At 49.2% G+C, this 14,599-nt stretch overlaps 4 protein-coding genes across 4 annotated transcripts; 3 read left to right on the top strand and 1 right to left on the bottom strand.

Annotated features, from left to right (window-relative positions):
* Positions 1–466: 466 nt before the first annotated feature.
* FSST1_001587 (uncharacterized protein) lies at positions 467–813 on the top strand (the record flags this gene model as incomplete). Its single annotated transcript, XM_083223841.1, has 3 exons — positions 467–580; positions 681–705; positions 773–813. The coding sequence occupies 3 exons, from the start codon at positions 467–469 to the stop codon at positions 811–813; spliced, it is 180 nt and encodes a 59-aa protein (XP_083091769.1).
* Positions 814–1,535: 722 nt separating this feature from the next.
* Positions 1,536–5,998, bottom strand: FSST1_001586 (putative acid anhydride hydrolase; the record flags this gene model as incomplete). Its single annotated transcript, XM_083227494.1, has 9 exons — positions 1,536–1,819; positions 1,871–2,340; positions 2,389–2,621; positions 2,672–2,806; positions 2,862–2,944; positions 2,997–3,329; positions 3,382–3,535; positions 3,588–5,738; positions 5,813–5,998. The coding sequence occupies 9 exons, from the start codon at positions 5,996–5,998 to the stop codon at positions 1,536–1,538; spliced, it is 4,029 nt and encodes a 1,342-aa protein (XP_083091768.1).
* A 2,027-nt stretch (positions 5,999–8,025) lies between these two features.
* FSST1_001585 (histone chaperone NAP1) lies at positions 8,026–9,555 on the top strand (the record flags this gene model as incomplete). Its single annotated transcript, XM_083227493.1, has 5 exons — positions 8,026–8,072; positions 8,168–8,247; positions 8,347–9,057; positions 9,126–9,451; positions 9,505–9,555. The coding sequence occupies 5 exons, from the start codon at positions 8,026–8,028 to the stop codon at positions 9,553–9,555; spliced, it is 1,215 nt and encodes a 404-aa protein (XP_083091767.1).
* Positions 9,556–11,545: 1,990 nt separating this feature from the next.
* On the top strand, positions 11,546–13,261 carry FSST1_001584 (uncharacterized protein; the record flags this gene model as incomplete). The annotated part of the gene is made up of 5 exons (XM_083227492.1): positions 11,546–11,853; positions 11,993–12,780; positions 12,833–12,942; positions 12,994–13,177; positions 13,233–13,261. The coding sequence occupies 5 exons, from the start codon at positions 11,546–11,548 to the stop codon at positions 13,259–13,261; spliced, it is 1,419 nt and encodes a 472-aa protein (XP_083091766.1).
* Positions 13,262–14,599: the final 1,338 nt, after the last annotated feature.

Genomic DNA, 14,599 nt, shown 5'->3' with positions numbered 1-14,599 from the left:
TAAAATAACAAGAGGCCAGCTTAGTCTAGGTTATTTCCAAAGTCTTGGTGAATGAATGCCAGGTGGTATCTTAACTAACTCGGAGTTGAGTCGAACTCGACCTGGATCGGGAGCCCCACCGATGATGCACGCAAGACTTCCCTATAACACTAAATGCTCTATATGCATATCCATGCACCAAAGCTTACCTAGGTACCTATCGAACGATATATCGGGTTCGCCCAATCATAAGCCATCCTTACCTAAGCAAGTCAATCGCCGAATTGGCTCGGTTCACGACTCCATCAAGACTGACGATTGCCGTTCACCATTCTCGTCGCCTCGTCCACGGCTCTCTCAATTCGGTCTCTACGTATGTCAATTCAGCTATACCGCCGACATCAATCTCGAGCCCACATTAAACATCCGCTAACATCACTACCATCTGCAGTCCGAACCACCGAGCGACATTTCCAACAACTTCATCATGGCTGGTCACGGTCACCATAGCTTTAACGGCCCTCCTAAGCCCCCTGTGGCTCACGTCCCCCGTATCTACCGATTCACCGCGACAGCTCTAGGCGCTGGCATGTGGTTCTTCGTAAGTCGCCCCTGCAGACGGCGATCTTGAGCTTGGATATAAAACATCGAAGCGAGACTTATGATCAATATGGACGAATTGCTAACAGATTATGATGTAGCTCATGTACCGGGCGAAGAAGGATGGTATGTAGCATACAAGCTACCATGCAAAATGTTGGTTCCTTGAGGCGCAATGGCTAACAATCTTCAGGTGCCGTTCTCCTCGGCCTCAAGCACCCTTGGGACCACTAAACGAATACCATCAACGATTACTTCTTTTTCCGCAATAGTTACAACATGGAAGGCGTCGGTCGCCGAACTCAAGGGATACGTGGGCTAGATGCAGTGTATATAGAGCAAAAGAGGCTCTAGAATTGATACGAATCTCCAATTGCGGTTACTATTGTGATCTTCATGATTTCTGGGTATGATCGGGCATTGGTATCGACCGTTATCTGCTTCACACTTCGATGGCGCCCGTTGTGCGATGCAGGGGGTTGTAACTCATCTGCGACCAATGCCTCTGTGCGCTTGAACTTATTTGTCATGATCATGGCTCGGCATGACCCTTTTCTGCAGCTTGCTATGCGTTATGGGGACCAAAACGTCTGCAGTAGTGGCAGAAATACCATATAGATGACGGTACAAGAATCGAAATGGCTTACATACGGTTTGGAGATCTCAGACTTGTGGCTTTCACCATGAAATTCGGATAATTATGCGATGAGGCATACCATACCGTGATTAATCTTTAACGGTATTCATCGCTTGATTTGATGGGGGCGCAGGAAAAAGTATTTCTAATTCAATTTCAGGCATCGGCGTACTATTCAACACTCATTATGCTCTTAATCCTTCCTGGAAAAGCTCATGGTACCTGGCGGCAATAACCATTCTATTCTAGCAATCCCCATTGATGTATTCGCAAACAATCCTTCATTTACAGCTATGCCACATACGTTGCTTTCGACATTTTAGATCCGAGATGCCTCGGCAATCACCTTGTACTCCTTCCGCTTCTTGCCCTTTCCTGTCACTGACTGCTGGATTGACCCAATAAGGCGAGCCAGCTTCAGTGCAAGGAAGTGCTCAAATGCCCAAGCAACAGCAAAATAGGCAGCGCCCAGCGCAATCAGGAACAGCTCATAGTCCCAGCTCATCTCTGTCAACTGCATCAGATCCGTAACCCACTTAGCAGGCGTCAAAATCATGTAAACAGTTATCAAGAGCGCAATGAAGATAGTCGTCGCAAAAGGCCCTATAACAATGTCAGCCTTGCTAATTAACTCAGACGATGGTGATAACTTACAGTTCTGTGTGGTTCTCTGTCGGAACGGGCGTCCGGCATTCATGATGATACCTGACAAGATGTATTCAAAGCAGGAGAACAGGAAAAGAGCAGTGTTTTGGGAGTTCTCAATGCTAGGCTCGTCCTTGTGCACTACTGGAGGAATGTACCAAGACTGTTCCTTGACAGTGACATACGCCACAGCCTGGAAAGCAATACAGATAAGCATAAATCCCAAGAGAGGCGTGAGGACCTTGCGTGACACCAAATCCGCGGTGGGACGCTTGCGGCAGAGTCTAGGTGCCGGCCCTGCCCAACCCATGAAGATGGCAATAGGGAGAATAAGAGCAAGGTCGATAAAGAGGAACTGGAAGTCTCCCAAGTTAGACGCTCGGGCATAAAGAAACGTGACTGATGTGAACTGAATCGCCGAGTACAGACTCATGTACTTGAAGCAACTGAAACTTGTTGTCAAAGCGGCACGACCCTCCCTGATAAATGGTTAGTTTAATCCAGGTTCGAAGCTTGTTCCAACTTACTTGATGACTTCCAATACACAGCGAATGTCGAATACCCTAGAAGTGAACGGAGCTGCGACGGAGGCCTCTGCCTCGGACAGAGAAATTCCGACATCTGCGGCCTTAAGAGCACCGCAATCGTTTGCTCCATCGCCACAGAAGCCACATGTGTAGTCGATACTCTGCAGCTTCTCAACCAACTCATGTTTCTCATCAGGAGACATTCTGGCAAATACCTTGCCATTAATGAGCATCTGAATATCGGTTAGCGACTGGAATGAACAATCAGAGTGCAAATACCAACCCGTTGAAGTGCTTGCGGCGAACCATAGTCGACCATCCATCGGAAAACGTCACCACTGACAGCTAGGGTGTAGTTACGAAGGTTGGCAATATCAAATGGCAGCGAAGCATCTGCCTCTGGGGGTGGTGGTAAAGGCTAATGGGTGTTAGTCTGGTTTGGTTAAGCTTATAGTGTGGCAAAAAGAGCTTACTAGCAAGGTCTTTTCGTTGAGATGATACAGACTGTTGTCGATACTCTCCCATTCGATCCTAGCTTCCGCGTCGCGGAAATCGCCTTTTTCTCCCAGTCAGCACACTTCTACATAAGCAAGTGAGTATATACATACCTTCAGTAAATCGCGGGACGAAGCAATGTGCCTTTCGATCCATAAGACCACACTCTCGTGCAACACTGATGGCTGTCAAGATGTTGTCACCCGTCACCATGACGGCGCCGATGTTGGAAGCCAAAAGTTCTTCCAAAACGGCTGCAGTTGTGGGCTTGAGCTTGTTCTCGAAAACGATAAAACCAACAAAGTCGAGGTCACTTTCGACTTCAGCTCGAGTCATCTTCTGAGCCTTGACCCAGCTAAGCTTCTTGAGATGACGACTAGCAACACCAATGACACGATAACCTTTATGCGTATACCACGAGAGTAGTTCATCGTAATCCTCAGGGACTGTAAAATTTCAATTAGTCAGATGCCATGGCAGTTTTTTGCAGACACTTACAGCTTTCGGGACGGCAGATTTCCTTCATCGCCTCCGGGGCTCCCTTTACAAAGATGTCACCACTCTTTTGGCCAAAAGGACGAACAATCACACTAGCGCGTCGAAGGTTGGAAACAAACTCAAAGGTTTTCTGTACACCGAGCTCAATGGTACCCTATCGGCGTGTCAGTCTTGTTCTCAAAACAGGTATCACGAGCATTTCTCACATTAGGGGGTCGCGCAATAGACGGCGCCAGACTGCCCTGTTCTTCGTCTTCTTCGGAAGTGTTTTGTTTACCCTCCTCGTATGACCAGCGGGTGAATTCAAACATCTTAAGGTCCAGCGGGTCACCGACCAGCTCATCGTCCACAGATCGGAGAGAGTGGCAGGTGGCCATAGTGTGCAGTGCGGCTCGGTAGGTATCCTGTGCGTTCTGTCGCGTGGCTTCAGCCAGAAGCATCTGGGGCTCAGTCACAATCTCGCTGAACTTGTTAGAATCGCGGTCAACAACGCGGACACCAAGAACGTCTAATCCTTCTTCTGTCAATGTTCCTGTCTTGTCGAAACACATGATGTCAATCTTGCCACCAACATTGACTCGCTGGGGACTGATACAGAAGATCTGCTTCTTCTTCAGACGATTCAGAGCAAAATTGGTTCCGATGGTCAGTGTTGCAGGCAAAGCAGGAGGCACAACGATGGTAATCAGATCGAGGGCTCGAACAATGATGAGATGCCATGCAAGGCCGAGTCTGACGAAGTTCACAAGCGAAGCGAGGAAACCAATAGCAGCAACGATGGCCATGACACTGATGTAACGGAACGAATCGCGGTAGAACTTGAACCCGGATGGCTTAGGGAACAGCATGGATCGTACCAGAGAACCTTTTGTGGTATTGAAACCAGTCCGGACAACGAGGGCGAGCGCAACGGCATCGTCCCCTTGGTCCTCCTGGGGCCTTCTGGCGCGGATGATTTTAGTACCACAGAAGAGGAAATGCCGCGCAGTCTCAGGGGTTACAGACGACGCAGCCAAGTCCATATTGCGCAGGGTTTCATCCGTTGCTGGCAGCTTCGAAACAGGAACAGACTCGCCTGTAAGCATGCTTTCGTTGACGATGCAGTCACCAGTGAGTAAAAGACTATCGCTGGGTAGCTGAGTCAAGCTGGGGTCGCTGAGTTCGTAAACGTCTCCAGGAACCAGATCACTTGAGCTGATGAATCGCCAGAAGCCGTTTCGGAGGACTCGTACATCGCATTCGAATCGTGAGATCTCGCGCAATCGCTTCATAGTAGCCCGGGTTTCGATAAGCGTGGCAGCAATACTGCCAACTGACATGAGGAAAATGGCCACTGCATAATAGTAGTAACTGTCCATTGACCAAAGGAACAGACTTGCAATCTGAAAAACGTAGAAAGGATGGAGAACCTCGTCCACCAAGAGCTGGCCGGTTGACTTTTGCTCGATATCGATGAGATTACTGCCAAAGACAACTTCACGAACACCCTTCTCGTCGGTATCCAGTCCAACACGCGTGAGTCCCACATCGGTCCAGTTGGGATCCTTCCAGCCACTGAAGAGCATGAACTTGTCCTTGAGCGGATGGAAGCATAGTCGAATATAACGATAGTCCAGAGTCCGGATGTCGTCAACAATCGGGTCAACGTCCTCATCTAGTGCATCGGAGTAGAGCTTTTCGGGCAAGCCAAAGATTGTCGATAGCGGTCTACCATAGAGCTCAGAGCGAACAGGCATGGTGATGAGCTCTCCCCACTGGTTTTCTATGACAACCCATTCACACTCCCCTAGAGGTGTCGCCTGTCCCAAAAGGCCAACATACCACCGAGGCAACCATCGGAATAGAAGGTATGCGAGGCCGCAAGTAAGGATGCACATCGAGGCATATATCGCGGATCCTATTTTGCTGGTTTTAAAACCTGCAATGACGATTGTGAGATCCTCGTTGACCAGGTAAACCTTTTGGCTGGTACGTCCGTGGCGGCGGAAACTTCCATGAGTAGCCGTACTATCCCGTCGTAAAAGATGTGCATTCACTGAATGGCGAGAGTATACTGAAGAGTGTCGTCGCAGAACATAATCGTCTTCGGAGATGCGGTAGTCGCGTTCCGGAGATTCGTCGTATTCTTCGGTATCGTCCACGCCAAACTCCAAGTCTCCAATATCCGAGACACTTCTTCGGATGTAATCGCCAGCAATGCTTTGTACTGCAACGCTCTCCGCATCGTCATCGTCGGGAAATCCTTGGTTTTCATCATCAAAGTAGGTAAAGCTGGCGGTCGAATCGGCGCGAGGTCTTCGGTGAGAGAAGGCTGATACACTGGTGGGAAGACTTTCGGCGACAGGTCCCGAGAAAAGCTGATTGAGAATTATAATTAGCATTGACTGTTGGATGTAATGCGCATCTATTCAAGCGCATGTTTCATCATTACCTCTTCTTGCGCCATCTCCACATCTTCGAAAATGCTCGATCTGCTCTGGTTAGAGCTCATGCGATAGAGCGAACGGCGCGCATTGCCATTGCCATTGGGATTGGAATTGGATCCACGATGATCACGGCGGTCATGATGGCCATGACCCGGGCCCGTATCCGGGCTTCGACGACCGTCTTCATCCATCAATTAATCTAGGAAAAGAAGTTGGGCATGGTATACGCAAATTCTCAAATTTTGGATAGAATTTTGCGTGCAAGTTGTAAGTCGCGCCCCGATTACGTCGTTGGCTAAGCACTCGTGCCCTGGCCAAGGCTGCAATACGGAGCCCATACCGGTATACCGAGCTAGTCCCGGCAGCAATCATTGGCCTGTACCTGCCTATCTAATCAGGTACCAAAGCGAGGCTGTGATAAGAATCACTTGACTCAATAAGAGACAATGCGTGTCATGGTGTTGGTAGTCTATGCTGTAATTTATGATAATACTATTATCCAAGACTTGGACATGGTTAAGAACAAGCTTGGCATGTCTTATGGGGTGCAAAGCTACTTCATGATCAGAAGCTCCTAGATGTCCGATGTCCTGGTCGGTCAGTCAACAAGTCCCGTCTACTACTAACTTTTAGTTAGATGGGGGACTGGAGTGGACTATGGGGTTGCCAACCACAATTTTATTTATTTATCTTTTTGTTGTCAACAGACAAAGCTGCTGGGCGAATAAGAGGCTGCATTACCTGCCCACTCGGACGATACAAGGGCGCGATTCGTGACGCATCCCTTGACTTTGTTGGTATCGGTCAACCATGAAGCTGCAGCCAATCGTGCAGGGTCCCATCACAGTGCGTACGAGCCGCATTTCATCACATTGAGTGAATGAGTTGAGTTGAGTTGTTGGATATGCTTTATCTTCAACCCTTCCATCCGAGCCAAAGAGGTCGTCCTGCATGCTGTGTCAGGTCTCGGCTGTTGGATCAATGACCTTTTGCGCTTTTGCCCACGGTTGGCTGGGTAGATACAGAGTACCACTACTACCTACTTGAGGCAACAACAACAACACGCAAATCATCAGTAGTTGCATAGTACATATTTATGGGTTCAACCTCGCTTGATTCATGCTCTTTCAATGTAACGCAGTTCCCCGAGATTATGAGCCAGTCTTTTAGGCACCTAGCTACAGACAGTATCAGTTCCGAGTTTCTCCTCGGGCGAGGCCGGGTATCTCCAGTCAACAAAACAGAGTCGTGCAGCGGGCAGTCAAAGACGGGTTTTTTGTTCCTGATTACCAAGAGACGCCACCATTCCAGAGCATCAAACTGAATTAAAAGAGCTAACAGTTGAAAGGCTCTAGGGGCTACAGTGTATACAGTCAGTATCTTGGTTTGCTGGACTACTGTACATGGGGCATCTGGGCATGACCATGGTATGGCCCGACGAGGAATATGCATGACAAGGGGATCCAGAAGTGTTGTGTTCTGGAATCCATCTAGAGTGTGGCGAGTGCTTCTGTGTACTGCAAATGGGCGACTCGGAGAGAATCACGCATGGATGGCAGTGCCACAAATGCACATACTAGGGGGTATCGGAAAGTTTGGTCTTGAGATTCTTGGGGTGTCAAAAATAGAGTGCAGGTAGATAGACTTTTCAAGGCATAAACTAACTTGTTGATTTTGCCTCTTTTTGTCTAATCGGTCCAATCTTTAGATGCAACGACCTACTATGTAGAAACACAAAGTCAATAGACCTCTATGGTGCATTTGTGTGGTAGTGTGTGAACTCACTCGGAGATGCACTGTGCTTCTGTGGCTGGTTCCTCCACTCCCTTTCTGTTGTCTCACTTCTCCGCTCTCCCACAGCGCCTCCACACTCCAAGCTACTAAGGCATCAGAGGATCCTCTCACACAGTCTAGGTTTTTTTTAGGCGATCGACCAGTTGAGCTTGGTGCTTGGTGGGCGGCCCAACAAGTTCAAAAGTCAGAGCGAACGAGAAGTCTTGTTGTTGCTTGCTGGTGCTCGCTGCTAAGGTGGTTACAAGCCCAGGCCCAGTGCCCGAATTTTTTTCAACTTATCGCCCCCCACCAGAATTTAGCAAACGTCAACGGCCACTGCTGCTTTCTCAACTTCCTTTCATCCCTCTCCTCTCAACCTCACCTCTTTCCCCCCCAAAGACGTTTATTCCAAGCGCTTCTTCGCATTCTTTTCATATCAGACACTATGGCCGAGCCTATCCGTGGAAAGCGTGCTCAGGACGCCGTGGCTCCGTAAGTCATTTCTTCACCTTTCGATATCTTTGACCTTTCTTTGCATTGCCCGCCGCTTCACGATCCACGATGCTAACTACCCCACCTTCTATCAGTACGCCTCAGAACACTCCCGCAACCGCGGCTCCTATCTCTTCTCACGCCCAGCAGCCTGGTGTCGCTAGCATCAAGGAGGGTATGTATTTTGATATGGTTCTTTTTTTTTTTTAATAAAAAAAAGACCGATCATGAACCAATCCATAAGTCTTGGAACCGTAATCTAACCCCGCTGTAGAGGATCTTGACCGTGCTGCCGCGGCCTCTGTTTTCGCCCAAAACCCCAAACTTATCCAGATGATTCAGGGTCGCCTCGGCTCCCTCGTGGGCCAATCTTCGGGCTACATCGAGTCCCTTCCCGCCCCTGTCCGCCGACGTGTCGCTGGTCTCAAGGGTATCCAGAAGGACCACTCCAAGCTCGAGGCCGAGTTCCAGGAGGAGGTTCTCCAGCTTGAGAAGAAGTACTTCGCCAAGTTCTCCCCTCTCTACGAGAAGCGTTCCGCCATCGTCAACGGAAAGTCCGAGCCCACTGAGGACGAGATCAAGGCCGGCGAGGAGGACGATGAGCCCGAGACTGAGGATGCCCCCAAGTCTGAGACAAAGTCCGATGTTCCCGACAATGTTTCCGGTATCCCCGAGTTCTGGCTTTCTGCCATGAAGAACCAGATCTCTCTCGCCGAGATGATCACTGACCGTGATGAGGCCGCTCTCAAGCACCTCACTGACATCCGCATGGAGTACCTTGACAAGCCCGGTTTCCGCCTCATCTTCGAGTTCGCACCCAACGACTTCTTCAGCAACACCACCGTCACCAAGACATACTACTACCAGAACGAGAGCGGCTACGGTGGTGACTTCATCTACGACCACGCCGAGGGTGACAAGATTGATTGGTCACCTGGCAAGGACTTGACTGTCCGTGTCGAGAGCAAGAAGCAGCGCAACAAGAGTATGTGATGACTTTCCAAGATGTCTTCTCTCTGTTTTTTGTAGTCGAATGACTAACTTAGGATCCAGACACAAAGCAAACTCGAATTGTCAAGAAGACAGTTCCTACTGAGTCTTTCTTCAACTTCTTCTCACCACCCAAGGCTCCCACCGATGACGATGACGAGGATGCCGAGTCCGACATCGAGGAGCGTCTTGAGCTCGACTACCAGCTCGGTGAGGACATCAAGGAGAAGCTCATTCCCCGTGCCATCGACTGGTTCACCGGTGAGGCTCTGGCTTTCGAGGAGCTCTCTGACGATGACCTCGACGGTGCCGACTTCGACGATGATGATGATGAGGACGAGGATGATTTGAGCGAGGAGAACGACGACGAGGAGGAGTCCGACGACGATGTATGCATGCCTCTCCTTTTTTATTTGAGAACAAAACTAACATTATTACCTAGGATGAGTCCGGCAAGCCTAAGCAGGAAGCTGCCGAGTGCAAACAGAGCTGAGCGAGGCGATAGAGCGCGACGCAACGCACATTTACACTCTCATGACATGATTGGCTTTTATCGGGTTTGAGGATTTTATCTGAGCCACCAGCCTTCCTCGGAAAAAAGGAGAGGCGGTGAACGACGGGAAGAAAAAGGCTACAAAAACGGGAAGCGGTCGAAGCAGGTCGGCGAATCAGCCGGTGCCGTTTTTCAGAACACAAAGGTAGCATCGTCATTTGATAGGCATCGTTTGCACAGACCAGATCTTTGGTTTTGCAGCAAGCTCTGGGACTGGAAACCTTTATTGATAGACACAGCCAGAGGGCAGAAGTCGGCCCGCGATATTATGTTGCCCTCCTTTTTTTGCAGCCTTTTTCTCTAACTTCGTTTTTGGGGTTCTTTGTCTTTGCTGTTCTGTTATAACTACGTTGATTTGATTCCTGGCATGGATGTAAGGTAGTGACTGACGGATAATTTCTTACAAGGGTGTAAGGGGATTCAAGGTGCATAATATATAGAGAATGAGATTTTGTCGTAATGCAATTACTACCGTTGCCATGACACTACTACCACTACTACTTTTGATGCGTGAAGTATCTTTAAATCGCGTGGCTTTGTGTATATTTCGAACTGGTGGCTTGCGTGGAAGGATGTCGTTGGTAACAAGCCGCGAAATGCGGTGAAATGAAAAAATTACAGCCAGAATAACGTGCAAGACATGTGTCAAGTCACCGCCACGTCGTCAGTATGTACACACAAAATCCGGGGATGTTTCAGTACGTCAGTGACACATGTAATAGGTCATCAGATATAGCTTAATTGAAATACCGATTGACCATTCGGCATGATTTGAATTCAATATAATGTGTATAGGGTAAGATCATCTCGACACATTCATAAAACCACCAAAGAATGGTATTGTTCCCAAGCTGAGGATACATAATATCCTGCCATTCACACTAGACCAGACAATCAAATTGTGAAATAAACTTGTCTGAATTCGTGCTGAGGGAACATAGCCTATGTATACAAAGCCAATAGTCTCAGAAACAAGATGCACGTTCAAGTAGTGCCCATCCAACCGCCGCTCAGCTCCGCTGCATCCCGCTGCTGGGCTGCATATGCTCCGACCATGCCGCATATTGATTCCAGCATCGCCGCCAGCGGGACTGCTTGAAGCGGTATAACACAAAACCCAGCGACCGGCCGCCGGTAGACGCAGAAATTGACGCCATTGTGTGACGGCATGGTGGCATTGCCGGTCTCGGTCAATGGCCAAATGAGTAAACAACCATTGTCGCAACTTTTTTTTTTTTAAGTGGTCCCTTTTCAGGGCTGTAATAGTTTTGTTAGCGGCAAAGTCGTCCAAGACGCCGAGTTTGGCTACTGGTTATATGCGGGCTTGCTGTGATTAATTCGCTGGTTTGTTACTCCTAATCCTCGAATGATTGAGATCCATGCCATTGATGGCCGAGAGCGGACTACCGTACGTAAAAAGTTTTGCTCTTTGGCTAGAAAGATGGAAAGGTAGCTTCACAACATGACGGAGCCGCAAGGGTACCCTGATTCCATATTAACCTGTAGATGCCCTCTGATTCGGCGGCAATTGTATAGATGATGGATGAGTCAGGTCCCGGAAGTCGGTAGAGGCCTTTATTGAGCCTGATTATGTAGGCTCTTATGCTGGATTCGGCTCGTCGCGGAGTGTCAGCTTTCGATGGATGCGCTGTGGACCATGGAGTCATCTCATCATAGCTTAAGTAACTTTGGTAGGTTCTTTGTAGATTTTGATCGCATCATAAAACCAATTGACGCCCCCCTCTAAAATCCAAGCCCATTTCCTGCATTTCTTCACACCCGCCGCCATTGAATATAATATAATTGCCTATCTTTGAATAGCTGGCATCTCATTCTCTACCATCTTGTCCATTCACCTCTAAAGCTGCTGTTTACGACCCCTCCACCTTCCTCCAACACCACACCGACCGACCATCACCACATTTCCATCATGACGCCTGCTCCTCAAAACATCGCTGGTGGCCTCTCTGCTGGCTCTCATCGCGAAGTCTCTCACAGCTGGGATCAAAATGCGGCCACCTCACCGCTCGCCTCTTTCCAGTCTCCCCCCAGCCTTGGCGCTGCCCTCCCTAACCGTGGCGCGCCGAAGAACCTGAAGCCCTTCAACACCAAGGACATCAAGATTCTACTTCTTGAGAATGTCAACGTCACTGGACAAGAGATCCTGAAGGCTCAGGGATACCAGGTGGAGGCTCTCAAGACCTCTCTTCCCGAGGACCAGCTCATTGAGAAGATTCGGTATGTTTGCGAAATACCCCGCCATCGTTCGACTTTTTTTCCTGCGAAACGGTGCCCCTCCATCATTGACCTCACGAATGCCCCTCGTTCATGAGCTATACATACCCCGCCACATATGCTAACAAATTAATCTCGACAGCGACGTACAAGTCATTGGTATCCGTTCCAAGACAAAGCTCACCGAGAAGGTCCTCCGTGAGGCCACAAACCTCCTCGTCATCGGTTGCTTCTGTATTGGTACTAACCAGGTCAACCTCGAGTTTGCCGCCAAGAATGGTATCGCCGTCTTCAACTCCCCCTTCGCCAACTCGCGCAGTGTCGCTGAGCTTGTCATTGCCGAGATCATCACCCTTGCCCGTCAACTCGGCGACCGATCCAACGAGATGCACCGTGGTACCTGGAACAAGGTCAGCTCCAAGTGCTGGGAGATTCGAGGCAAGACTCTGGGCATTGTCGGCTACGGTCACATTGGTTCTCAGCTGTCTGTCCTCGCTGAGGCTATGGGTATGAACGTCATCTACTACGACGTTGTTACTCTGATGGCTCTTGGTACCGCCAACCAGGTCCCTACTCTTGAGAAGCTCCTGGGCGAGGCCGACTTCGTCACCCTCCACGTTCCCGATCTTCCCGAGACTCGCAACATGATCTCTACCACTGAGTTTGAGCAGATGAAGACTGGCTCCTACCTTATCAACGCCAGCCGTGGTAGCGTTGTCGATATTCCCGCTCTCATCAAGGCTAGCCGCTCTGGCAAGGTCGCTGGTGCCGCTCTTGATGTCTTCCCCTCCGAGCCCGCCGCCAACGGTGACTACTTCACCAACGACCTCAACGTCTGGGGCGAGGACCTGCGAAGCTTGAAGAACCTTATTCTCACTCCCCACATCGGTGGCAGCACCGAGGAGGCCCAGCGTGCCATCGGTATTGAGGGTAAGTCAATATACGAGGTATCATATGTAACCCAACACTAACATCCACATAGTCAGCGAGGCTTTGGTCCGCTACATCAACCAGGGTATCACTTTGGGTAGTGTCAACATTCCTGAGGTCCAGCTGCGTTCGCTGACTTCGGACGAGCCCGACACCGCTCGTGTAAGTCTATTTCGAAAGCAAGTCGATCATGCATGCTAACTTTGACACCAGGTCATCTTCATTCACCGAAACGTCCCCGGTGTGCTCCGAAAGGTCAACGAGATTCTCGGAGACCACAACGTCGACAAGCAGATTTCCGACAGCAGAGGCGACAACGCCTACCTTATGGCTGATATTAGCAGCATCAAGTATGAGCAAATTAAGGATATCTACGACAGCCTTGAGGGTCTCAGCGGTAAGTCGAACCAAGATACACACCTCCAGAATTGAAATACTGACGGTTTATACAGCTCGCGTCATGACCCGTATCTTGTACTAAGTGACGATGCATGGGCCATTTGGTGACCATGAGGCTCAATCCTTACCCTTGAGCTGGTGAAGAAAAACGCGATGCGACCAACAACGCACAGGACATGACTACGGAGGAACATGAAATAAAGGGGGCGGCCCGTTCGTTTTTTTTATCGGGCCCGGATCCCCAGATACTTTACGCATTGATGCATTACACTACTGGATGAAAATATATGCAGTTCGTAACCATGGCACGACCTCAATGATCGTGCCTGAAGGAGGTTCTGCAGAGAGATGGAATTGTCAGGTACATAAGACCATGCCTGAGCGAGGATCAAAAGGGGGCTGGATTTTGTGGCTGGTGTTTTGAATAATTACTGGTTGAGTTAGTCGGTAACACTGTATGGAGTATTATGGCATGGATGAATTCAACGGACAGAAACAATTGAGCTTCAACACAACTTGAGTTAGAATACCGGAATGGGACCAATCCGGTTCGAATTGGTGGAGGGTCCAGGATGACCTATATCAGTCTGTTGGCTTCTCGAAGTACATATGTAGAGAAGAACAAATTGCGGTTTCTCGGCCCGCTCACGGGGAGGAAGATAAGCATTGATAGGGTTACTGTTGGTGGCTGGCGTAAGCTGGATACTGCCTTGACGTCAAATCATGGCTTGTCTACTAAATGTTGGGGATATGAGCCGCATCCTGCATAGACAGTTGGCCGTGGAATGCTGCTCAGTCGATGTATGGTTGGTAGCCAGCCTTTGTGCTCGGACTGAAGGTTGTGGTACCTGCCGAGAACAATTCGCCGAGCCAGGTACGGATACTATCTGGGAGGCTGGTACTCGGTTAACCAGTTCTTGAACCCTGGAGACTGGTGACTCTCCTTTGATGGACTGGACCCGAGGCTGGTAATATGTATTGGGGTTGTGGTGGGGATCGATTAATCGTCTACTTGGCGTGCTAGGGTTCAACCGTTCCCCAGTATTTTAGAATTGGCATCTCCTTTCTGTAGGAGGAATCTTGCAAATCAGTGTTAGTGGCGTGTTTCAAGCTTTGGGCCCTGCTACCTTGCCGCCTTGCTACCTATAGTAGTACTTGACTGAAAGAACACTGGCAGACTGGTTTCGGGGTTTAGAGAAATTGACTGTAGATACAGAGTACAGCGTAGCATACAAGGCAAAACATACGGATACTCATTCATCAGAGACCTGTTTTTAGATTAAACTTGTGCTCATCTGTTTCTTGTATCCTCGTAATGTGTCCAGTTGGCACACTAGATCGGCTCACATATAATGACTGGTCAATACCAACAATGCGATTCTTGGGCCGTGTAACGCATGCTGCAGTGTTCTTTATGCTG

This window comes from Fusarium sambucinum, chromosome IV (genome assembly GCF_050947815.1).
Source record: "Fusarium sambucinum isolate potato_lamoka chromosome IV, whole genome shotgun sequence".
In the NCBI taxonomy this organism is placed as follows: Eukaryota; Fungi; Ascomycota; class Sordariomycetes; order Hypocreales; family Nectriaceae; genus Fusarium; species Fusarium sambucinum.
This window is presented reverse-complemented; position numbering and strand designations above follow the sequence as displayed.